We start from the raw sequence: 23,181 nt of genomic DNA, 5'->3' as shown, positions 1-23,181 counted from the left end.
GCTGGTTAGAGTAAAGCTAAACAAACAGCTGCATTAACTCTGCGTGCAGTTCAATAGCTGCACTAACTTTAAGTTACACTTCAAACATACTATCTTACCATTTGCTTCTTATACACTCTTTTATATTCTGCTTGTTGCCCCTCAGCTCAGCTCTCCTGCGCTTCTTCCTGCTTCAAGCTCCAGCCCCTCCCGTTCACAAACAGAGGGGGCGTGGTGTCAGACTGTAATCAATTCAAGGACATGTCAGCAGCCATGTGTACAATGGCGATGGCTACAGCCCACTGCAGTGTGCTGCTTTATGAATGAGGACCGGCTGCAGCCATTTGCAAATGAGATGCTCAGCTGGTCTAATAGTCAGACACCTTGGACACACACACACACACACACACACACACACACACACACACACACACACACACACACACACACACGAACAGCTCTGCAGTCAGACACTGCACATACATCACAGTAATATTTTATATTATAATAACAGACACTGTCGGTTTCCTAAAGTCTAAGAGATGGAATTTTCAAATGAAGGGTCTGATTATGATATTATGCAACAGATTGTCGTCATTGTTCACATAATACAGAACGCAGTGGGAGAAATGAATGAATGGCTGTGGTATAGAGATACTTTGGGTGATTTGGTTTCCATCACAAATGCCTTTATTAACCATTGTTTTAACAAAATATAGGTTACATTAAAAACTAAACATAACAATAAATGTATGCTACAGCTGTTCGTGCAAGAGTGGTTAACATTCTCTGCAAAAAGAGAAAAGATATGGACAGCACAGATAAACAGTCAGATGACTGCAGATGTTATAACACAAAAAGGGGTTGCATAGGATTTACAAAACCAAGAAACTCACTTATATCAACTCAGTGCCATACAATGGTTATACATAAGACAGATGTGATTTAGGCTTTCCACAGTGAGAGAAAAGAGAAGGACAACGAATGGAAAACACCTTGGTTAGTAGCTATTCACAGGAGAAGCTTCCTTACCGTATATATAGACCTGCAGCCCTGCCTCCTTCCTTGTTCTCACTCACAGTGCATTAGACCTGCTCTGACTGGGTGTGTTACAATCGTAAGTCGTTCATGATAAAAGTTATCAAACGCCAAAGTGCATCTCGCATTATCTACCTTGCCCAGGTATGTGCCTTTGTCATTGTCTAAAGTCACATGTTTTCTTCATCCATCTACAATCACATTATTTCTTAACAAACAACCACTTGCATTCTTCCAGCGTTGCTTCATGTCTCTAAGTAAACTTGTTTTGATAAGGCAGTGTACAGGGGATTTCCAATATATTCATTTCATTCAGAAATACTGCACACATCAGGGGAAATTCTGATATATCTCACCGATCAAACATCGTTTTGGTTGTGGCATTGCCAGTTTAACATCCAGCCTTGTTTTAAATCATCTCGAAGAAAGATTATTAAATTTAATACTAAGTGTGCTTTAGAATTTCATTCAGGTCGGGCTCATATTTTATCTTCCAATGTCACAGGGTCATCAGATCAAACCTTTACCCTTCACATCTCTCAATTCTGCTTTTAAAATGCTTCAGTATACACACAACATAGAACAGTAATAGGAAGACATTCAATATGAAACATTAACACATTTACATACACATCTATATATCAGTGAGTTCTGATGCAAAATGTTATGTTTACATTGAAGTGAAAATCAAAACAGACCAGAAGCCCTTCATGTTCTCTGTGGTAGGGATGCACCAATAGCAACAGTGGTGTGGGCAATACCAGGTTAAAGAGAGTCACTGGTATATACACCTTCTTAAAACTTAAACCAAAGAGTCACATGAAATGGAACATGGAGAAAGCAACATATTCAGACAGTCATTTGTGTTACTCCCAAACTGTACAGTGTTGACCAAACAGAGCAAATCTCGTCATATGTTAAAATCCAAACAACACAGTCTGTGATGGCAGTGACTGATTGGTATTGATGCATCTCTCTGTACCCCCCTCAGCCTGGATAATGCTTTCTGGTATCGCATGGCATGGATGCTTTAACAAAGTTTACACAGACCAAAGCAGACAATATGCCACTGATTCACCAACACACAGTAAGCTCTGCCGTGGCAAGACCTTTTATATCCACGGTGTATTTAAATAAACAGGTGAGTGAGAGAAACCTAGCTCTGTACACGATAAAGCTAAATGTCGTGAAAGCATTTATCAGCTCAGCTGGCCATCTCTGACTTCAGCAAAACTTCTATTCTAACATCAGGTATAGCATTTAAGTTTCAAAACAAACCATTTCAGACATGGAGACAAACATTACTGATGGCTTCACAGTGGAGCTGCTCCAAAACCTAAGTGGTTACAGGAATAGTCTTTATCCACATCCCAACGTGATGGCCTCATTAAATGGAAAGCCTCCCTCTGAGGCCACAGTGATGTAAACAAAGGACAAAGTGATGTTCAGATCACAGTCAGAGCACAGGAATTAAAAGCACCCTGGCTATTGTTTATTGTTCCTCCACTTGCTGAACTGGAGGCTAAACTTTCTACATGCCTGCAAACAATGTTATTATCATACAACTAAAAAAAAAAAAAAAAAAAGCCTGATGGATATTTGCATTTCAATAAACTTGTTTGCCTACAGCATGCAAGCCTGGATCACAAGTGATCGAGAGCAGGTTCAGATGACTACTCCTCAGTGAATGAATAAAAAACGTATAGATGTTCCATTGTTACATAAGCTGTTGTCTGGAGAGGGCAGACTGGTTGTACAACATCAATCAAGGCCTGTGGTATGGAAATGAAGTAATCAGACAACAGTTTGCCACTTAAGGGTGGAAATGTCAGCCTGCCATGTGGTTCAAACCACTTAGGTCATGTGGGCACAAGGAGCAGCACTAATCTTGCACAGTGGTGACTGAGGATAGAAGCCGGTTAAACACAGTCGTCCGTGTAATAGCTACTTTGTCTGTAGACAACACTGCTCTGTGAAAAACAGAGGTACACAGTGCAAACGAGAACACTAGAATACGCGTCGTGTTTTGAATATTCAAATGTACAATAATACTTTTCTGTTTGAATGTATCTGCTAGAAAATAAATACTGTGAAAATAACATCTGTCTCATAACGATCAGCCTGAAGAAGAAGAGTCTGAGGTAAATTTAACTTTGCAAACAGCTACGAGATGTATTGTCCTTGAGGGGGGACAAACACCAAGTTGGAGGGGTTCATTCAGAAAAGACCGTCCTATCAGAGCCCATTCTTTTGAAATATAGTCTTTATGATTTGATGGATATGTGCATGATGCAGGTAATTTGGGGACTTCTTTTTCTAGAGTTCCACTTTGGACTCAGGTGAGTCCTCCTTGATTTCTGAGTTTGACAAAATATTTAATCTTTTTTAATTCAGCAAAAAATATACAATGGGTGTTGAATAGGTTCAAAATATATGGTTTATGACAAAGTATGGTGTCCCTGGATTGGAAGCCTACAGGTATATAGACACTAGCTAGTTCCCAGAGCCTGTAGACGTTTTAAAATGTAAGTTGATGATGATAACCATCTAATGCATTTAGTATGTTCAAGCCTAGTCGAGAAAATATTGTTCAGCATTCAACGCACAACGTCCCACATCATGGCTTAAAATAAGGCATTTTTCAATGGCCCAACAGCGGGAAATTATACACTGAATTTTTTGAATGAAATGACCTGCCGTCATCTCAGCAGGATGTGTGTATGTCTGCGCTGCGTATGCCCCCCCCCCCCCCCCCACCTGCAGGGGACCACCCCAGGAGTACGCTACTCGCTACTAGGTTCACTCAGCATCTTACATCAGCTAAGATGTGATGCTCTCTGCTTTTCATTAAGCCAGTGTTTTGCACACGAGCAAAACAAACTGATAATTTAAACATACCACCAAATTAATTCACAGCATCTCCTGGAAGGAACAGTGATGCCTGAAGTCGGCATTGCCCGGCACGTTTTCCGTGGCACGTGTTTCTACATTACATAACGTGAACAGAACATGCCCTCCCAAAGGGCACCCGGCTGTACAGCGCCCTGACATCAAGGCAAATAATCTCACAGCATCCCACACCGGGCACCTATCGAAGGCTTACACAGTACTCCTCACCACTCATTCTGCTACCAAATATTTGAATTGTTGTGGGAAATTATTTTCAGTGTCACAGCGTTTGTGTATCCGACAACGGCAGAAAATAATAATCTTAAACAGGCTACAGTCACAATTAAGGTACCCGGGGATCAGTTACGCGCATATTACGCACACAGTGTGCCACTGCAGACGGCAAAGCTCAGATAAAGTGAATCCATCCATTCTCCCATTCCCGCGGCGGGGACATCTTGAACCGGTGACGCCGCACTTTGTAGTTGTTCCCGTTATTATTGTCCCAGAACTCTTGGCCGCCGACACAGTATTTGATTGCAAACTGCAATGTGCCTCCGTTGTCGAGGTAGGTGGGCATGACGATCTTGAAGCGGAACTTATCAGTGACACCGTCGCTTGAGCTAGGCACATAGGACGCCAAACTGTCCATAAATGTTATCCAGTTGTTTAGAGAATACCGCAAAGAGACACTTTTTTCGAAAGCCAGATTCAACACGCGCACAAACCCGGAGAGGCTGAACTCGTCCGCCTCAACGCTCTCCAACAGCACTTTCACCTCCCTCACTTTCTGCTCAAAGCCGGGTAGTGTGCCTGGGTTGGTGAACTGCAACTCCATGAACACAGACTGCGCGGGGGGCCGGGGGAATTTTGTTTCCAAGTGATTAAGGTGGAGGGGTCCTTTGGGGAGTTTTGCCAGTATGCGCTCCGGGACCTCTGGCACATCTGTGTCGTCAAAGTGCTTCACTGAAATGAGCTCCAGGCCCAGGGAGTCGGCGAAGCGGACCTTTTTCTGACTGGTTGGACTTCTGCTGCGGGAGATCTCTAACTTTGCTCTCTCTGTGGGTGTAGGCAGCGACTTGCACCTCCGACGCAGACTTGGACTCTGTGGAGGCTTGAGGAAGATCTCTCTGCCCCGCGGTCTCTCGTCCACCACGGGGCTCTCGATGGGCTCGCAAGTACCGTTCAACCTGTCAAGATCCTCCCCATCTTCCAGCCGAGGGTTGGCCGCGGCCAGGCTTCCGAACAGTCCAGCTATGCAGCTGTAGTTCCTCGGCAGGCAATTCTTTGGGGGCAGCATGACTACGACACTATGCGAAGACTCCGCTTCCATAAAACGCAGCAGACCCTGCAGCACAGAGCCGGAGTGGTCGTGATGGCAGAGACCGGCGTGTCAAGAGATGGAGCCGTCAGGTGTCAGTGTTCCCCCTCTCGGATAGGTGCTCCAGCTGCGTCAGACGCTGACACTCTGCAGCTCTGGACCAATAAACCAAGCTGCGGATGTGCGCCAGCAAAGTGCGAGTTTGCTCCTGCAGATGGGTCTTTTTACATTTCGACGTGTGAAGAATATATCCCACTGGCAGCTCATTACAAAAAGAATACAAAGTGAGCACTTCCCTCTTCGCGGCGATCACTGCTCGGCTCCATTTTCATGTGGTGAACCAGCAGGGTCCCCTCTCATCTTATATAAACCTGCAGGGGCCAGTTTGACGTCTGCAGGAGCTCTACGTGCAGAACTGAACGTAGCAACTAACCAAAATGGTTTCCTCCTACACAAGTGCGAAACCGGTTAAGTTTCCCGTTTTCACAGTGAGACAGTATTCTAATTACTGACCTACAGAAAAAAATAACACACACTTTGAACACATTTGATATTTTAACACATGAAATTGGGCATTTTCTGACAACGCCTGACTGAAGACAGTGTGACAGTTCAGTTGGGTTTATTCATACAGACAGTTTCTTATACGTCTTTAAACTGTTTCTCTGTATTGTGTTCGATTGCTATGCGCCTCACCGGATCACCGGGGTTGGGGGCGGGGACGGGGGGGGGTGTTTTATTGCATAACAGAGCTGTAATAGTTCCTCCGGAGCGCACCGGGCTGCAGCGGAGCCCCGCCCCTTTCATGGCGTCACGGCCTCCCGTGCAGCCTCTACGGGTTGCCGTGGCGACGGCGTTGCAGCTCGCCTCTGAAGGCATTCAGCGCTTCAACACTTGACTTGTGTTTGGGAAAAACTGTGTCGACCAGAGGGAGAAAAAACAGGCATGAATGGAGCTTTCTGCTGTGGCGTCAGTGATACAAACCCATTGAAAATGCTGCACGGATTCACATTGATTCCTGGGTGAGTGAGGGCTGGAGTAGATGGTTTTCAAGCTTTCAAACAAAACGTTTGTGTGACTTAAAGAACTCAGCAGTGTAGCTGGCTTATTTGATACACTTTTCTAGATACCACCATGTGTGCATGAGCTAACTGCACAATGGCGACCGTAGAAGAAGTGGAACACACAGCTGTGAATGGACCAGAGAAGGAGCTTCCAGCGCAGGAGGACGCAGTGGGAGAGCAGCCTTACAAGACACCAGATCGGAGACACGTCGATGCCCTTCTGGATATTAGTGAGGAGGACTTCTTGAAAGACCTGGAGCCGTATGAGTATCATGGTTACTCTGGTTGGGAAGAAGCTGTAAGTGAATGAATATCTTCGTTACTGTCTGCCTTTATCTGATGTAGTTAATGTTACCTTAAAGTCGGCTAAGTGTCCTCTGTCAGTCTGGAGTCTGTGGCAAAATGGTTTAATGTACATTTTGAAATGTAAAGAACAAACATCTGATTAATTTCACTCCCGCTGGCTCTTATCTAAATGGTATTTTGTGTGATATTTGTACCGATATTGACATAATTCCTACTATCATATTTTAATTCTAATTTGGACTTGGCACAATAATTCTTTTAATGTGTATTAAACACATCAAAACTGTTGTTTTCATATTTAACATGATACTTAATTTTAAAACAGGTCCAAGGTTGGGCCAGAGTTGCTCCACTGAGCTGCATACTTTTGACCCAGAAGAGATGCAGGAAACCGAAGCATAAGGAGGCCGACACTCCGGCCCCCTTGTCTGTTGACCCAGCGATCTCAAACAGCATTACGGAGCACCGCTGTGAGTCTCATGTGCCTAACAGCTTTAAGAAATCCGTGCCGTTAAACCATCACACGGGATCCTGGAGCACAGCTGCTGCGGCAGCTCTGCCCACAGATGCCTCAGAATGGCCCGTCCACAATGCAGAGCAGAAAACAACAGCAAATCTCTTACTGGAGGAACAAATAGAGGAGGAAGGGATGCACAGAAAGACTCCTTTGCAGAACAGGCCTGCTAAGCCTCAGAAACACTGCCACAGGTCCAATAATACAGTGGTTCCCATTAAAAACTTCACATTCTTACCACCGATTGAATCACCACTCCTGAATCCTCTGAGAGTGAGTGGTAAGAAGGCTCCAGAGGGAGACACCGCAGAGGAGAACTGCTTCATGTTTGATAAGAACGGGACGAGAGGAACAAGAGTGGACCCTGTTGCTAACCCTGAGCTTCCCACTCACTCTGCATGCCTGACCTCCAAGTACCAAACATGTCAGCATAACCCCCACTTGTTCTCTGCTATACACGTGTCTATCCCCAAACGTGACACAGCGCACCGCACGAGCTTCTCAATGGGCAAGAGCCTCACAAAGGCCCTCCACTCCGGTTCTGCAGCAGGTGCACAAGCCCGTATGCGCCCCAGCAAGACCATGTGTGCTGTCAGGCTGTATGAGGGCTGTGAAATAAATGTTTGACATGACTGCTGATATGCAATAATTTGAAGCTCTCAGGTTCAACCAAGTAAGAACAACCTGGTTTATCTTATTTTATATCATGCAAATATTTCCATCAAAATAGTTTGTTGGAAGAATAGATTCAGTGTATGAGCCATGTTTATAAGAGTAACTTGTTGCAAAGGTTATTCATTTAGTTCAGTCTGGCATTACATTTCAGACCACACGACCCCCACAAGTGATTTTTCAGCTCTTCTAGTTACCTAGCAATGGTGCATCTACCTCATAGGAAACCTGCTTTGCACTTTCTACTACTTTAACTTCAACCACAAGCTACAGCTGTCAGAACTGTTGCACTGTATCCTGTGACTCTGCAATGATGATGATGTCAACTGTTGCCAAACTATAGCATCTGCTCTCAAATTTAAACCTTTTCAACTTGATTTTTATATGGGTCAGTGGGTAATTACTGGTGATTGCGGATGGGTTCTGAGTTATGGACTGTACAGTGGTTATCAGTGCAGTGTTACACTGAGATCCTGTGTATCATGTTGTCTTCAAAGGTCAGCCAATTACTGTAACATTATTTACAACTAGGAGGATCTTGTTACCATGCTTTATTATGCTACCTCTTTGTTGTTTAGCTGCCCTGTGAAGTAAAAATAATCTGCTTAGTGGGACTGTTCTATAGGCAAAAGGTTGACCTAATTAGACACATTTCTCACCTAAATATGCATGTACATTAAAACAAGTTATTGAAAACCGACTTGTAAAGAGTTTCCATATCCAGCACAAGCTGGTTGAGTGCAATGTTTTATTCTTTGACCATTGATCTGTAAGTGACAACGACCACAATATACACTTTCCAGCAGTTTTTATTAAGAGCATCTGTAGTGTAGTTTCACAATTAATAAAGGCAACCATCAGATCTACACATATAGGCAACAGTAACTAAAATTCTGCTAAAACAAATATCTTGTGCTGGGAAAATATACGCATGCACTCCCAGCAGAGAGGAAATAAAGCACGGTAACTGACACTTGAGACTGACAAGGCTTCTACACATAATTCTCTTTTAAGCAAGGCATTTCCCTGTGCTACTAAACCAGCAGGGAGCAGCTATGCTGTCTCTGAATTCAAGAACCACTAACTAGAAGTACTTAACTCAACACAAGAAATGCTGAAATTTAATATGAGTGTTGAAATCCTTATCCAAAAATCCAAAATCCTAACAGGGGAAAATTATCCTTAAACTGTTTTGATGTAATGGGGGAAAAAAAATAAAATAAAATAAAATATATATATACAGGACATGTAATACTTGGGCACAGTGTCATGTTCTGTACATTCTTCAGTTTCTGCAAACATCTATAAACCGGAACAGCATCAACCATCCGTCCGTAAAAATAGTGTGAAGGCGTCAAACAAATTCTCTTCAATAAAATGCTGCATAGCATTATTTTCACGTGACAGAACAGAAATCTTTCCATATGAACTATGGAGAACGATCAGGGACATTCCAACAGTTCATGCAACCATGATGGAGACACAAATACTTCATGGATGAAACATGCAACGACCAAAACAAAAGGTTTGTAACAAATTTTTCAGTGTTCATCTTCCAAAACGTATGCTAGAATAATTCTGTTAATGACTATAAAGCAGCAAATTGTCTTACACAACTAAAGCTAATACTTGAATTAAGGCACCACTGTAACAAAATTAATAAATAATCAAGGCTTATCGCTCTAGGTTCCTTAGTAGAACATAGTCTGCATGTGGTGCCGGTGCTTCATGAGGTAACTCAGTGCAACAGTATAATGGAAAACATAATTAAAAGTTTAGTTGCTTGGACAAGAGAAAAATAATGGTGGAGAATCTGATGATTTTAACAGAAGATATTCAACAGGACTCCGTTTCAGTCAAAATCAGGTACAGACAAGAACTCTATGCTAAACCTAATCCACTATGCATTTCTGTACAGTAACATTTCTGGATCACTCGAGCACTGAGTACTGCTACTGTATACACTTACACCCAGCTAATGAATAAGTCAAAGACAATGACAGCCTAATCTGCTTACTGACTTGAACTGACTGCTTAGCTAGAGAGGCCCAGACACAAAAAAGTGTTTTCACAACATTATACCTCACAATCACAAATCCAAGAAAGGTGTGCAACAACTGACAAGACATAAACATTTCATTTTAACTTGTGCCACATCTGTATGAGTAACCATATGCTTCAGAGATGCATTTTAGCGATGCTGAATGATGCCTCGTTCACGGTTGAAGGCCTTGTGGGGTTTTATTTTTGAAAACAAAGCTGAGGTTCTCACTGGTCAAGTTTTCCACTGGCTGCAAAGCTTGCAGGATGTAATTCAGGGTTTATATTCCTGCTGCCGCTGACAAGGCAACATAAATGGAGGCAGCCATCAAATGCACAAGCTGACAGTAGATATTTCATGCTTCTGTGCTGCCGACAGAGTGAAGGCTTCATGCACATTTACGAACATACGTAAACTAAACACGCAGTGCTGTTTGCTGTACAGCTGAGATGAAGCTGTTTTCATGCTGTCTATGCACGTCTGAAAGCTGTCATACAGCGTGACAATTTTACAAGCCTTTTCTTGACAGTCACACACAGCTGAAGATGTCATCCCTTTTAAGTGCAGATCTAACAATGATGAAATGTCGAGTTTTTTAATCTGCTAGTAAGACCAAACAGTGAAAACCAGTCACGGTGGTTATACACTGAAATATAGAAGTAAACTGGCATTTCAGACAAGACACGTACAATATGTTACTTCATGTGCAAATAAATATGTAAACTGTCACGGGAGCTGATAATTCATGTCCGTTGAGCTAATAAAGTGCAGCGGAGCTGTCAGGATATATACCTGGAAAGGCTCTGGACATGGTGTCTCCAGTGGAATGTTCAAAGACATTTTCACACACCTCTTACTGCTGAGACTGTGGTCCGCTGGAGGACAGTGTAGACTGATTCCTCTCGTAGCAAGAGGCAGACATGAGAAACCTGTGCTGCAAAAAGCTTAGGCAGCTTCACTAACAGGGTTTCAGCTGTTGGGCTTCTCAGGGTGCTGAAAGAGAGCACAAAGCTCCTCACATGTCTGGGTTTCCACGGAGCTGAAATGGGACTCCATATTCCACGCCAGGTCAGCTGACAAGAAGTCATCCATGACAGTTTGTGTTTCGTTGCTTGTCAGGAAGAGATGTCCGAGGCCTTCTGCCTGGCTGGTCACAGTCTGCGTCTCTGTGCTGTTCAGCAGCCTTGCATGCTCACCCTGACTGACAGGGGTCTGAGCAGAGAGGCCTGTGGCAAATGAAGGCAGATCTGTCTGTGTTTCTGTATCTGAGGACTCTGTGCTCATGGAAAAGCTGGAGTGTCGCAGAATGCTGCTCAGGGGCATGTGGCTTCCGGCGCTCAGCAGGAAATTGAGGTCAGTCTGAGTTTGAGTATCAAATAGCTCCAGATCGCTGGCTTGGGTTCGACTTGGTCCCTCGCTTTGGTCCAGTTCATCCATCAACAGGAAGTCTGTCTGGGTCTGGATGTCCAGAGACTCCAGCGGCGTGTCACCACCCAGTCCTCCCAGCTCACTCTCCTCTGTCTGTGTCTGGATGTGCACAGCGTTGAGAAACTCTTCAAAGTCAAAGTCAATGCTGTTGTGTTGCTCCTGAACAGAGCCCAGACCTGACCCACAGCCTGCAGAGGCCTCAGTGAGCACCTGGTGGCCTGACATGCTGTCAGACAGAATGTTTTCTAGGTCACTTAGCAAAGTTATTGTTTGGGTCTGGTTGTCTGCCATGTTGTTTGAGTTGAGCTCATCTGTCTGCACCCCAAAACACATACCACCCGGCGACTTTGACTCTTCATACATGCTTCCTGCAGCAGTGAGGGTGTCATCTATGTCCAGAGCAGTCTGGGTGGAGACACTGAGGGAGTCACTGCCAAATAGGTCAGAACACATGATAGCCTGGTCCTGAGCCTTCTCCTCTGACTGGGGCATGGCAAAGTATGTCTGTGTCTGCCTGGTTTTGTATGGGGGCACAGATGAGGAGGAGCAAGAAATTTGGCTCATACATTGGCTGTCTGTCTGAGCTCCAATGGAGGATGTGGCTTTGACCCGGGAGGAGAATGTCTGTGTTTCAACACTGACTGGCAGGAGGACTTGGGCACTCACGCTGATGTCTGTTTGGGAGCAGGACGACACAGAGGACTCACCCACCGGGCACAAGCCTATTCCCTCCCCAACCCCGAGTCCTGTGGGCATTTTTGACAAGTACGATTTGTCTGTCTGAATGGTGGTGGAGGTGCTTCTCCCCCGTTGTCCTGCCAGGCTGCTAGCTGAATCTTCTGTGCTTACAGGGTCTGGGCTAACCTGCACTCCTGTGCTAATGGGCCCCTGGCTAGAGCGGGAAGTGGGCATGCTATCCTTGAAACCCATACTCTTAGCATCAAGTTGTGGTACCACAGCTCCCGTGGCTTGTGCCAGGAGGTGAAGGGTGCTGACGGAGCCTTGGCTGTCCACCGCCAGCACGACCGACCTCAGAGCACCGCTCTCTGTAGATGGAAGAAGGACTGGCAGGTGGGCCAGTTGCATCACAGGAACACTGACCAAAGCCATCTTGGGCTTTGGTAGGAGCAACTTCTGGAGGTTCTTACGGGGGTTGGAGTTCTGATTCACTGAGTCTGGGATGTGAACAGTTGTATCAGAAGGGAAAGTAGTCTCTGTCTGCTCTTTACTAGCAACCATGATCTGACAGGTCGACTCACTGGTCTTGACCGTTTCAGAGCCACTTAACAGTCTCTCCATCTTTCGCTTTTTTACTGGAGGAATTCTGTAAAAAAAAAATAAAACAGATACAGAGAAGGTCAGAATAAATTTTTAGTTAAACCCAAAGCGTTTCAGTATTAATCATTCAATATCATGGTGGTTCATGCATGTACATGCCTGTGTTCTGTCGGAATCTCGTGGCCTGTCCTGTAGATATGTGAGAGCAGTGCAGCTCTACTAGCATAGGGGCAGCCGCATGTACAGTGGTAGGTCTTCCCACAGTCTTCTATGTGCCTCTTTAGGTCCCACTCTGTGCTATAGCCATTGTTGCACTTGAAGCACTTGTGTTTCTTCTCTGCATGCATCTTCATGAAGTGCTAAATTGAAACAGATCAGAGAACATGATAACATCGGGTCATTATCAATGTAAAGAATGTAGAGCTTTTAAATAGCACACATTATTATTATTCTGTGACTTCTATGACTGTGACTGTGTCGTTAGGGCTTTAATCACATTTTGTCATGAATGAATATTAATAAACTTGATGTAAAGTAACAATGCACACCGGGTAAGTGGGTCTGATGAAGAATACACTCACGCAATGCTCCTCCTTGTCTACAATTCTTGACCAAAAACGGACAGAAGAGAATATCTGACTCAGCACGTACAGACGCTAAGTCTTACTGGAATATTTCAATGTTTTTAGACAACTGTTCTGTCTGATGTTACGTCAAGTAAAGTACATTAAACATTTGTTTCATTTGAAGAGGCTTTGAGTCATACAGAAAATGAAGGCTGGTCTGTATGACTTTAAACTCACTTCATCAAATATGATTTCTTTTCATTCAAAGCCTGTGAAGTTCAGTCAAAAGCTCAGAGTCTGGCTGCTTAAAACCACTTGGGCTAAGGTTGCCCTTAAATTTTCATCTAAGGATGCCTAAGAAAAAGAATTAGTTGCATAAAATCGCCATAAGTATTTGCCTAAGATGTTGTAAAAGAAAACCCTTTGATCTGTAAGTTTTTGCTCTGAGCTACTTAAACATTCCCTTATGTGTTGCTAGTCCTTAGTCCTTAGTAATTTTTTACTTAGAAAAATGTAAAGGACCCATACATCTTCTGCTTGTGCATATTTGTTGCGACTGGGTTAAATTTACTTTGGATCATGCGTTTGTATGTTCCACATTGTTTGAGGAGAACAACATTGTCCAGTTTGGCTTTCTTTTTATACTCTCTTAATAGTCCGTTTCGTAGACGCTAGCTAACACTGGCAACAATGCTGTCAAATAATGTTAAAAGATGATGATGTGAGTGAAGCATAACCACAGTAACCGAAGTGCACATGTGCTGTATTGTGACAATAAGTACAGTGAAAGCCTTATTCTAAACACTTAGGCAAGAAGACACCTTAAGAGGCTGCCGCTCCTAAATGAATAAATATTTTGCATATGGGACAAACTTATGTTTGAAACTGAAAGGGTAGTTCACGGAGCCAGGCAGTGAAACTTTGCAGGAGGGGTTAAAGATCTAAGAGGATTTTATTAAGTACAAGTACCCTAATGAATCATGCAAACAGTACTTAGCACTAACCAATAAGTGTCTGCAGAAATGTGGTATTTGGGCACAGATAAACTCAGGATTGCATCACTGCTGTAAAATTGACTTTTGTAACATATTTGGTGATGAATAATGCATGAGGATCTATTCCACAGAAATGAGACCACATCATTTTACTCCACTGGTGGTATGGATAGGATTGCAGGTCACTGTAGGAAAGGCTTACTTGTTTAACCAGGGAGAACTGGGAGAAGGGTCTGTTTGGCCCCCTGGGACAACCCTCAATGGGACAGCAGTAAAGCTTGAGTGAGCCCTTCATGTCCTTTCTGACCGTGGGATTGACCATACCATCCTGAGGGGCAACAATGCAGATGAAAGACAAAGAGAGACACAGGAGAAAGATTTTTGCATTTTAGGTGATAATATGAGGTACTATAGTGAGTGTTAAAGAAAACCACAAACACAATCGAGTGAAGTTTTAAGTTAGCTGTCCAACACATTTACCTTTACCTCAAGATTTTAGCTGAAAAAATTAGGTTTTACGTGACCTACAACATTTCTTACAATAACTGCTGTAAAAGGCATTAAATGTCAACTACACCATACACCTAAAAATACAAAAAGTTGCTTTTTATACTAATTTTTTAGTCATATTTCAAAGGCAAAAGCAATGGTTGTACATTGCCTTGCTTTCCTTCGTCACTGTAGGTAAATATGATGTGCATTAAAAAGATAACCTCATGTTCAGTACACTGTGTTTTACATAACTGCGAAACAAATTAATGAGCATGGGAGCACACTGGATTTAACAGCTTTCTGTACCACTGCTCCTCTTTTAGTCCCAAGGCAGACTTGCTAAAGCAGCTGTCAACACAATATATATTTAAAGTCACTAGCAGCACATTTATCAGAGAAAACAGCAGCACTTTGAATGTACCCTGAATGCTGAAAACAGACAAATCCATCACGCTCCATAACAGTCATTAATACTGCAGCCTTCCAGTGGTCAAGGTCACCTCCATCTGCTGTTAACATTGGAGGGAGCAGGACAGCTAAAGCTGGCAAACACCCTGTGGCTAATCATAAGGAGTTAGCATAAACGGGCATTTCACTAACAATTAATGTTGGGAGTTGGCTTCAGCTACATCATCTAGCCATAGGCTGAAGTCTGAGTCATGTCAAGACATTATTTGTCATCAGTCAGCAGCTGGATGTGGCCAGATTCACTGCCTTTGCCACACCAGGGTCAGTCCACAGCCTTTTAAATAGCAATCGTTCTACGAGACTGTACAATATAATGATATGTCAGGGTAATAGTTCAATTCTGTTCCTCCTTGCTGCTGAGGTGAGTGATATGAATAGGAAGACAGCTAAAAGCCCTGCCAAAACAGTCACATTAGACTTATTAAAGGAGTCTGAATTGGGCTGAGTGAGCGAGCTCAAATGAAATGCATCAGTCTTTATGACCAGTAAGAGACTTTTAGAGAGAGCGATCAACAAATACATTACTGCTGTGCAACGATGCAGTAGAGCAACAGTGGTGTGAAAGTGGACGTAATACAAACAGAAATGATGTCCCACGTGAGGCCTCATTCCTGCAGTCTGACTTGATGAATAATGGAGATTAAGCATAGAGTGAGCGATTCCAGCATTTAAGAACTTTGTCATCGTGTCAACCATGAAATCATTACCACTGCTGACGAGTTTCACACAGCTGCTGACTCCCTTTAAAGACACAGTGTGTGACGCAAATGTGGCTGCACAACGAAAAATCAAAACACATGATTTCAATCTGCTGTTACTCAAAGTAGCTGACATGTCTTTTAGTAGAAGGATTGACGGTGAACATAGATATTCAACGTTTCCTGTAGCTCTCAAATGTTTCTTTACACCAGTAATGTTTAGGCACTGAGGTAAAATAGGTCCATATTAAATTAAGACTAAGTAACAGACTTAAACTTTGCAGCTCAGCTTTATATGATAGAACCATTAACTGGGCCTTTAAACGCTCTTCTAGCTGGGCAACATGGACTACCTCTGAGAGCTAATTCAAATTCTCACATTCACCTGTTTTAAACAAAGAGCTTAGTCTACTGCAGGACAAAAGGCAGCCTTTCCCAGCATAGGACTTCATTCATGGAGGGGAAACAGTGATTTACTGGCTCCCAGTCCAGTGACAACATAAGAACCAGAGTCAAAAGACTCAGACTTTGGTCCAGAGCTGCAACAATTAATCAAATCATTGATTAGCTGTCAACTATTATATTATTTACCAACTATTTTGATAAATGATTCATTGATTTGAGTGTTTGTTTGTTAGACCCTCTAAATTCTCTAATTCCAGCATTTTAAAAATGAATATTATCTGGTTTCTTCTCTCTATAAAAGTAAAATAAATATATCTGGGTTGCGGACAAAACAATATATTTGAGGATGTCATCTTGCGCTCTGGGAAACACTGATGGACATATTTCACCATATTTTATAGACCAAGCAGCAAACTGATTAATCGACAATGAAAATAATAGTTAGTTGTAGCTCTACTGAAGTCCAAATTCTGTGTCTGGCTCCACTTTGCTGAACGTTCAGCGATGGAAGACGACTGTTTACGAGACTCAGGCAGAAAAAAGTGGACACGAAGGTGAAGAGATCATAACATCACAATGATAAACAGACTTACACACTACTAGTCAACATGAGATGCTCCCCAAATTTGTGTCCAGAGCTACAAACTACGGACAGTCCACCAGATGAAATCTAAGCGTGTAGCTTGGTATGTATGGGAAAATGCAGTAAGCATCATCACGTGCGATACAAATCAGCAACTGCATGACTAAGAAACGTTAGCTAGCTCCAATGTAGCTAGCTTGCTAACGACAAACTCAACAGTTACTAGGCGAATGTTACGTAGCTTCGCTGACATCAAAACTACGTTAACTTTTCCCGAACGAAGATGTCGCGGTTGCTAAGCATCACTACTGAGTGTTAGCTACAACCAATTTATTATGGATGACTTGCGTTTTCCAGTTTCATGACAGTGCTCTCACGAGGGGGTTAGCCAAGTTAGCATAGCAGTTCCGTACAGCCCTGACCCGTATGAAAATTAACCAGCTTCTGAAAGCGTTTACCTTTATTCTGTGTGACTTAACAAGATGCATGTTCAATGCAGGTGTGTTGGGCAGAATCTTGCCACATCCTTCCACGGTGCAGAGGATGTTCGTCCTCACTTCTTTGGTTAGCTCCGTAATGGTAGGTTTTATTATTTCCCGTGACTGCGACAGAGACTCTTCGTGACATTTCGGACCGTTTGTTGCAGCGTTATCTCTGTTATTCGCCTTGCTCGTTGCAGACGCAGCCATGTTTCTGTGTTGACAGTCCATCCTGTGTTTGGCAGAGAGCCGCACAGCAGCATTGAATGCACAGTGACATCCCTCCCTCAGCTTTGCCTGAAAGGCTGCTTCGCTACCTTTCACCGAACGGACTTTTGGACAGATTAGCTACGCTACATCCGGTATACGCATACTACTTCCGTTTTTCAAAGTTAAGGTTTACCATCAGACTTTAGTTTTCAAATGTGGCAGATTTTCTTGTAAATATGTAAATGCCTGTGGCTGAGTACGGTGACAGTATTTTAAAATGTATTGCTCTACCTTATACACAGTCTGCGTTTTAAGCTCAAAGTGCTTATTTCAATGCTCAATATTTCTTTTTATGTAAACATCACAGATCTGTTTATATGCAGAATAGGTCAGCCTCTAAGTAATAAGAAATTGCAGTACAGATGATGCTGAAATTTAGAAACAGTATCACCATTACATAGCTTGTCCATCAAGAATTGCCCCACTCATCACATGGCTCAATTAATTCTGACTCAATTGATTTTGTTTTTCCTTTTGGGTGGTATCACAGGCCTACAGGATAACCTGCAAACCTGCACACACTGTAGACCCACGTCATCTGGCTAACTCAAGTGCTGGAGCCTCATATTAGCTTTAGCTAGACTTAAGGATTCATTTTAGTAAAGAGAAGTAAGACTGGATTTTGTACCCCATCTTTTATAGTGTAGTTATGTGAGGAAGGAATCTCTTCACTGCAGGTATGAACAGGAGAAACCAATAACTCTTTTAGTGTAAGTACACATGAAGAGACACTGAGGTTTTCCTTGTGGAACTGACAGGCTGTGGCCCTCGTCCAGCAAATGAGATGCCTCCATGGATTTGGTGTCAAACAGAGCGGGTCCAAATTTCTGTGAGTGGTGCACTGTCAAGATGGGTCAGCAGCTGTAACTGTTTTAAAATGGCTGAGGTGAGCGAGCAGGTTCTTCTTTTTTGTTTTTCATTCTTTTTGTAATTATCGCCACAGAGGTCATGAATTTGTGCTTTTAGCCAAACAAAAAGAAACAAAAACTCTGTAGTGTATCTTTGTGTAACTGATATGACCCAATACAAATTCTGGAATATTAACTCATATGTGGGTTGAAATGACACCAAGAAGGCACAAGTTACAAACTTTAAGAGTATTAAAAATCCTGCTTTTATTTTCATTTTGGACATATCTAGCATTTGATGATAGTAACATTCTCACCGACATAAGATAAGAAATGTCAGTTATCTATTGTAAATAAATTAATACATGACATACATAAACTGAGCAAAGCATGGGTGGACTAGACATAGCAGAAGCAAGAACAGGCAACACTGACTGTGAGTCTTTAAATCAAGGGTCTGTCAGCAATCAGGTCTGTGGTTGCCGCATTTGTGAGGAGGGACCAGGGCCATTGTCTGTGATGACAAAATAATTCTTTCCTTTCAGGGGAATAGATGAGAGCAGAGGTGTGACAGGGGTGGAGGCAATTCCTGTCAAATATAAAAATACATTAGTTTCAACAGACTTTAAAATAAACTAATCACAACTATCTATTGGACAGATGGACAAAAATCCCTTTATTACAAAACAACTCCTGTAATTCACTGATCATGACATATTCATGATAGAGACACTACAGTGGGGATATTCCCTCTAGTGTATGTGTATGTGCCCTCTTGTGGTCATCTATGGAATTGTCTGTATTATGAAACATTCAGAATTGTTTACTGTTCTTCTGAATTTCAGTGTTAATATCGCTTCCTTCCAAAAACACAGATGGTTTCTTTTGTGTCTGTGGCTAACACATTCTTGTTACCTGAGGATGCACAGTGTCTGAGTGACTCCAGGAGGTTGGTACTTGCAAATTTGACAACACATCTGAAGGGCTCCTCTCGCTCTGTCATGGTCTTATTGGTGTGGTCTCTGAATTTCGTCTCCAGCTGAGGAAAGATGAACGCAAAACATAATTCAGATGATCACAGCCCAGACTGATGATGAACTTTTGCATCTTTGACCTCATATAGTAAGACAGAGACTTGTGCCCTTTGTCTCTTTAACTTTGATATTCAACTACTAGTATTTTAAACACAAGCATGCTTCAGTCTTCAGGGTACCTTGTAAACTGCAGACTGTAGTTGAGGTAACGTCCCATCACCAAAGGCCTCACAAGCCATCTGAAATCTGTTTACTGCAGGCCCAGCTTGCTCTTTTTCTACCCGTGGGTCTGTAAATACAAAGAAAGCCAAATAAATGAAATCCAAGTGCAGAATTCCACTAGAAGCACACATTAAGGTCGTATAAATTAATATAATAATATATAAACAGTAAGTTTAACAACCAAACATATAACAAATTATACATTTCAGTCAGACTAAATGATTTGACAACATACTTGAGACAGTTTGGTTCTTCTCTCTAAGAGGGCTGGGATACTTAGTCGGGAACACCTAGAAAACAAAAAAACACAAACAACAAAATCAAAATCTTCCCAGAAACAAAATTCTGAATATACATCAGTTCAGTCTCAGTGTTTATATGAACAACTATCTTCCACAGTTGGGCTTTTCATAATAAGAAATCTTCATCAGGGGTTACAATAAATCAACACTAGTCACACAAACTTGATTTGTGGTGTAGTCAAAAACACTTTCTTGATGTTTTTGGACCGTACCAAGTGCTGGTTGTGTAATGACATGATAATTCTGTCCATACTCAACCAGTCAGACAAACAGTAAGGTTACAGCAAACCTCCACTTAAACTTTACTATCCAAACCAGTCATTTGAAAGTGAAAACATCCAAGTGCAAAGGTCAAACATGGACCTGGAGGTAGTTCTGCAACATACCTGACGTTTACAATAGATTCCCTTCAATGACAAATATCTACTGTACGTAGGGATGAAATATTATATGAAGCTTTCCAGAGTTTAATAAACATAAATCAAGCTTCTTAGTCCCCTACAAAAAGTGAAAGTTTTAAGGATAGTTAAAACTTAACTACACCTAAAATGTGTTTAAACTACATTTAAAATATGCAATTTGATGCCATGTTCATAAAGGGTAAACATGGCAGTTTACATTTGTCTTGGCAGTGGTTATCAAGATCAACTGTGGCTCAGGAGGTAGAGCGGTCATCCACTTATGAGAGGGTTGGTAGTTTGATCCCTGGTGTTGGCAGTCGACATGTTGAAGTATCCTTAGGCATGAAACTGATCCCCTTTACCAACAACGCAATTTTAATCCAAAAACAGAAACTCTCCAGTACACGACAGCAGAGCTCAGTGACAAACAGTTAGAAACACTCTGGAAAATACAGAGCTGTGTGTGGTTTAAGGTAACTAGGAAATGTGAAGATACAGTCTTATACTGCTATAATCACAACAGGCCTACCTGTTGATAATGCTTCATCAGCAGGTCCCTAATGGCAGTGAGTTTCCGTCCACTGAGGTTAGCATCCTTAATAGTTTGATACCTGGTGGACAGAACCAAGGCCTGAAAAAGAGCATCACTCTCTTAGAGGGGAATCGAAAGACAGAAAAAAAAGAGCAACTGTACAAACAATGTCAAGGATCAGACAGAAAAGTCATTCCGTACTTGGGATAACAGAGGCTTCTGCGCTGACGTCAGGCTGGTCACAAAGACATAAGGGGTTTGAAGATAGTGAACAACATATGTCGGCCTCAGGTGGTTGGGCCGAGAGAAACGGTCTCCCCACGCAATCCGAATCCACACAGCTTCATCTGTGTGCTTTTTTATTTTGATAGACACCTTGAATGCAAAGTGAAACGCAGGCTATTACCATACAATGTTTAACACATAAAAGGTTGATGCAACTATGTGATTAGTAAGATTTTGTGACTTATGTGAGGAGGAATATATCACTTACAGGTCTCACAAGCTCACTGAGGTGAGCTTTAAATTGCTCTTTGAACTGTGTCAGCTCTACAGAGTGAGCATCATCTGGAAAACAGAAAATCACAAACATGCATCAAAAAAAGGACACAATTTAAATTATTTCATCCAAATACAGAACGACCAAAGAATGTGTGTGACGCTGCCAGACAATGTGCAGAAATGTTATCCTTGCTTTATATAACTGAAAAACACGTGATGACCCAGACTCCTGCATCCTGTTATTTGACTGATCAAAGTTACCAAACATTCAACCAGAAAGAAAAGTCTGATCCCACGATCCCATGACTGTCTGCCAAAAACTGTTTCTATTGGCCAGTTTAAAGGTCTGCAGCTGCTTTTATCTGGATCAAATGGTCCTAATGTGCAAATATACAGAACATTAGGTCTGTGGTTATAGCAAATGTATGTTTTTGTGAAACTTTAACATTTCTTGTAACCAAAAAAATCACAATTGTGGCCAAAGAGGTGTTTGCAGTTTATAGCACAATAAGTGCTTACAGGCAACCCTGCACTATTGTTTCTACTGTTTATATGTGCTCAATATGTATAATGTCCCTGTTTAAGCCTATATTTGGAAATTACACTGCTTAACTATTCAACATGAATTAAAGAATGGTCAATTATGTAAAATAAAGGAAATATCTCTTTTGCAATTATCCGTATGACTGCATTATTTTATCTGCTAGATTATAACCAATCCAATGATTTTTGGCAGTTTAAACATCTTTGAAACAGACGAGCCTCCATGGCACAAGTTCTAACATACCTTCAGGGTCCACGAGCTGCAAGGAATGCCACATGCCCTGGTTTGGATTGTCAATGAAATCTGAGAGACAATGTGACACAAGAGGCACCATTAGAGGGCATGGTATGATGTGACGAACGTAGCTAAGATGCCTTGGCTTTCAGCCCAAATGAGAAAACTACTGCATCTGACTTACATGTCATCTCAAGCTCTGTGATGTGTTTAACTGTCCAGCCATTTTCCTGCAAAGAAAACAGGTGAGGTTAAAAGACAGGAGGTCCACAGCAACGCCCGCTACACCCAGATGAAGCTGATTCCTATTGAAGAACGTTGAGAAGAGACGGTGAATTTCAAGCTAACATTAAACGTGCTAAGTTTCTGTACAACGATGGGTTTCACGACCAACTTCAGCAGGAATCTTGACAAAGAACGCATTGTTAGTTAACTACGATCTTTTCACACTGTATATTAAATAAAATATATTTTTAAAAGGGTCGCATACCTCGCAAATGCCCAATAATCTTTCCGTTAACGCCCACTTTGGCTGAGTGAAATCCATGGACTGCTGTTCAGCCTCGGTCAAACGGCCCCACTTGTCCAGCGTTGCTCTGATCATATCAGCCGGTATCCGTCTAATGAGTCGCTGCAATAAGCGTTTCATAGAATCATCCATTTTTCCTCGGACAGTAATCGATATCCAACTGTGGTGTTGTGTTGGAGGCTAATTTTGAGGCCTCAGTGTTGATTCCGTCAAACTTGCACGACGGCGCCAGTACGAGTCTAACAATTTCAAACAAACTGCCTCCAACGGAACACAAGGATCGACCAATCAGATATCACCAGACATGTTGACGCGTTCCCTTTGGCGCCCCCTGTTGGTTTGGAGTAATAATACTGCCAGTGGCCTGGAGAATTGTCGGGACTTGTTCTGAAGTAAAATACAAGGTAAAATAAAGTGAGATTAAGTCTTTATTGATCCCCAGAAGAGAACTTGGGTTGTTTCAGCAGCGTAAGGACAGAAATAAGTACAGATAAATAGAGACAATAAGCAATAAATAAAAAGAGCTATGTAAAATTAAAACAAGAATA

General features: G+C 42.3%; 4 protein-coding genes across 4 annotated transcripts; 1 reads left to right on the top strand and 3 right to left on the bottom strand.

Annotated features, from left to right (window-relative positions):
- Positions 1-512: 512 nt before the first annotated feature.
- On the bottom strand, positions 513-5,563 carry LOC143318657 (protein phosphatase 1 regulatory subunit 3E). The gene has a single exon (XM_076727112.1). The coding sequence runs from the start codon at positions 5,237-5,239 to the stop codon at positions 4,316-4,318; it is 924 nt and encodes a 307-aa protein (XP_076583227.1). The 5' UTR covers positions 5,240-5,563; the 3' UTR covers positions 513-4,315.
- A 795-nt stretch (positions 5,564-6,358) lies between these two features.
- Positions 6,359-8,474, top strand: c1h16orf46 (chromosome 1 C16orf46 homolog). The gene is made up of 2 exons (XM_076726965.1): positions 6,359-6,589; positions 6,923-8,474. Exons 1-2 carry the CDS (start codon positions 6,386-6,388, stop codon positions 7,736-7,738), a joined length of 1,020 nt encoding a protein of 339 aa, XP_076583080.1. The 5' UTR covers positions 6,359-6,385; the 3' UTR covers positions 7,739-8,474.
- Positions 8,475-8,575: 101 nt separating this feature from the next.
- Positions 8,576-17,539, bottom strand: atmin (ATM interactor). Its single transcript, XM_076726954.1, has 4 exons — positions 17,196-17,539; positions 14,294-14,419; positions 12,690-12,889; positions 8,576-12,576 (listed from the first exon to the last, which is right to left on the bottom strand). The coding sequence occupies exons 1-4, from the start codon at positions 17,445-17,447 to the stop codon at positions 10,794-10,796; spliced, it is 2,361 nt and encodes a 786-aa protein (XP_076583069.1). The 5' UTR covers positions 17,448-17,539; the 3' UTR covers positions 8,576-10,793.
- A 1,040-nt stretch (positions 17,540-18,579) lies between these two features.
- cenpn (centromere protein N) lies at positions 18,580-22,883 on the bottom strand. The gene is made up of 10 exons (XM_076737699.1): positions 22,595-22,883; positions 22,289-22,334; positions 22,114-22,173; positions 21,319-21,392; positions 21,027-21,200; positions 20,823-20,924; positions 19,826-19,880; positions 19,548-19,657; positions 19,250-19,373; positions 18,580-18,923 (listed from the first exon to the last, which is right to left on the bottom strand). The coding sequence occupies exons 1-10, from the start codon at positions 22,763-22,765 to the stop codon at positions 18,802-18,804; spliced, it is 1,038 nt and encodes a 345-aa protein (XP_076593814.1). The 5' UTR covers positions 22,766-22,883; the 3' UTR covers positions 18,580-18,801.
- Between the last annotated feature and the right edge of the window lie 298 nt (positions 22,884-23,181).

Source organism: Chaetodon auriga, chromosome 1 (genome assembly GCF_051107435.1).
Source record: "Chaetodon auriga isolate fChaAug3 chromosome 1, fChaAug3.hap1, whole genome shotgun sequence".
In the NCBI taxonomy this organism is placed as follows: Eukaryota; Metazoa; Chordata; class Actinopteri; order Chaetodontiformes; family Chaetodontidae; genus Chaetodon; species Chaetodon auriga.
The sequence above is the reverse complement of the archived record's forward strand: the minus strand, read 5'-3'. Positions and strand labels throughout refer to the sequence as shown.

Excerpts from the sequence above, each read along its gene's own strand:
- LOC143318657 (XM_076727112.1), bottom strand. The coding sequence starts at position 5,239 with ATGGAAGCGGAGTCTTCGCATAGTGTCGTAGTCATGCTGCCCCCAAAG.
- c1h16orf46 (XM_076726965.1), top strand. The coding sequence starts at position 6,386 with ATGGCGACCGTAGAAGAAGTGGAACACACAGCTGTGAATGGACCAGAG. Across the intron at positions 6,590-6,922 it reads ACTCTGGTTGGGAAGAAGCT|GTCCAAGGTTGGGCCAGAGT; the intron begins GTAAGTGAATGA and ends ATTTTAAAACAG.
- atmin (XM_076726954.1), bottom strand. The coding sequence starts at position 17,447 with ATGGACTGTCAACACAGAAACATGGCTGCGTCTGCAACGAGCAAGGCG. Across the intron at positions 12,890-14,293 it reads AGTTCTCCCTGGTTAAACAA|CACTTCATGAAGATGCATGC; the intron begins GTAAGCCTTTCC and ends GTTTCAATTTAG. Across the intron at positions 12,577-12,689 it reads GAGATTCCGACAGAACACAG|AATTCCTCCAGTAAAAAAGC; the intron begins GCATGTACATGC and ends TTTTTTTTACAG.
- cenpn (XM_076737699.1), bottom strand. The coding sequence starts at position 22,765 with ATGGATGATTCTATGAAACGCTTATTGCAGCGACTCATTAGACGGATA. Across the intron at positions 19,658-19,825 it reads GAAGAACCAAACTGTCTCAA|ACCCACGGGTAGAAAAAGAG; the intron begins GTATGTTGTCAA and ends TTGTATTTACAG. Across the intron at positions 19,374-19,547 it reads TACAGTCTGCAGTTTACAAG|CTGGAGACGAAATTCAGAGA; the intron begins GTACCCTGAAGA and ends ATCTTTCCTCAG.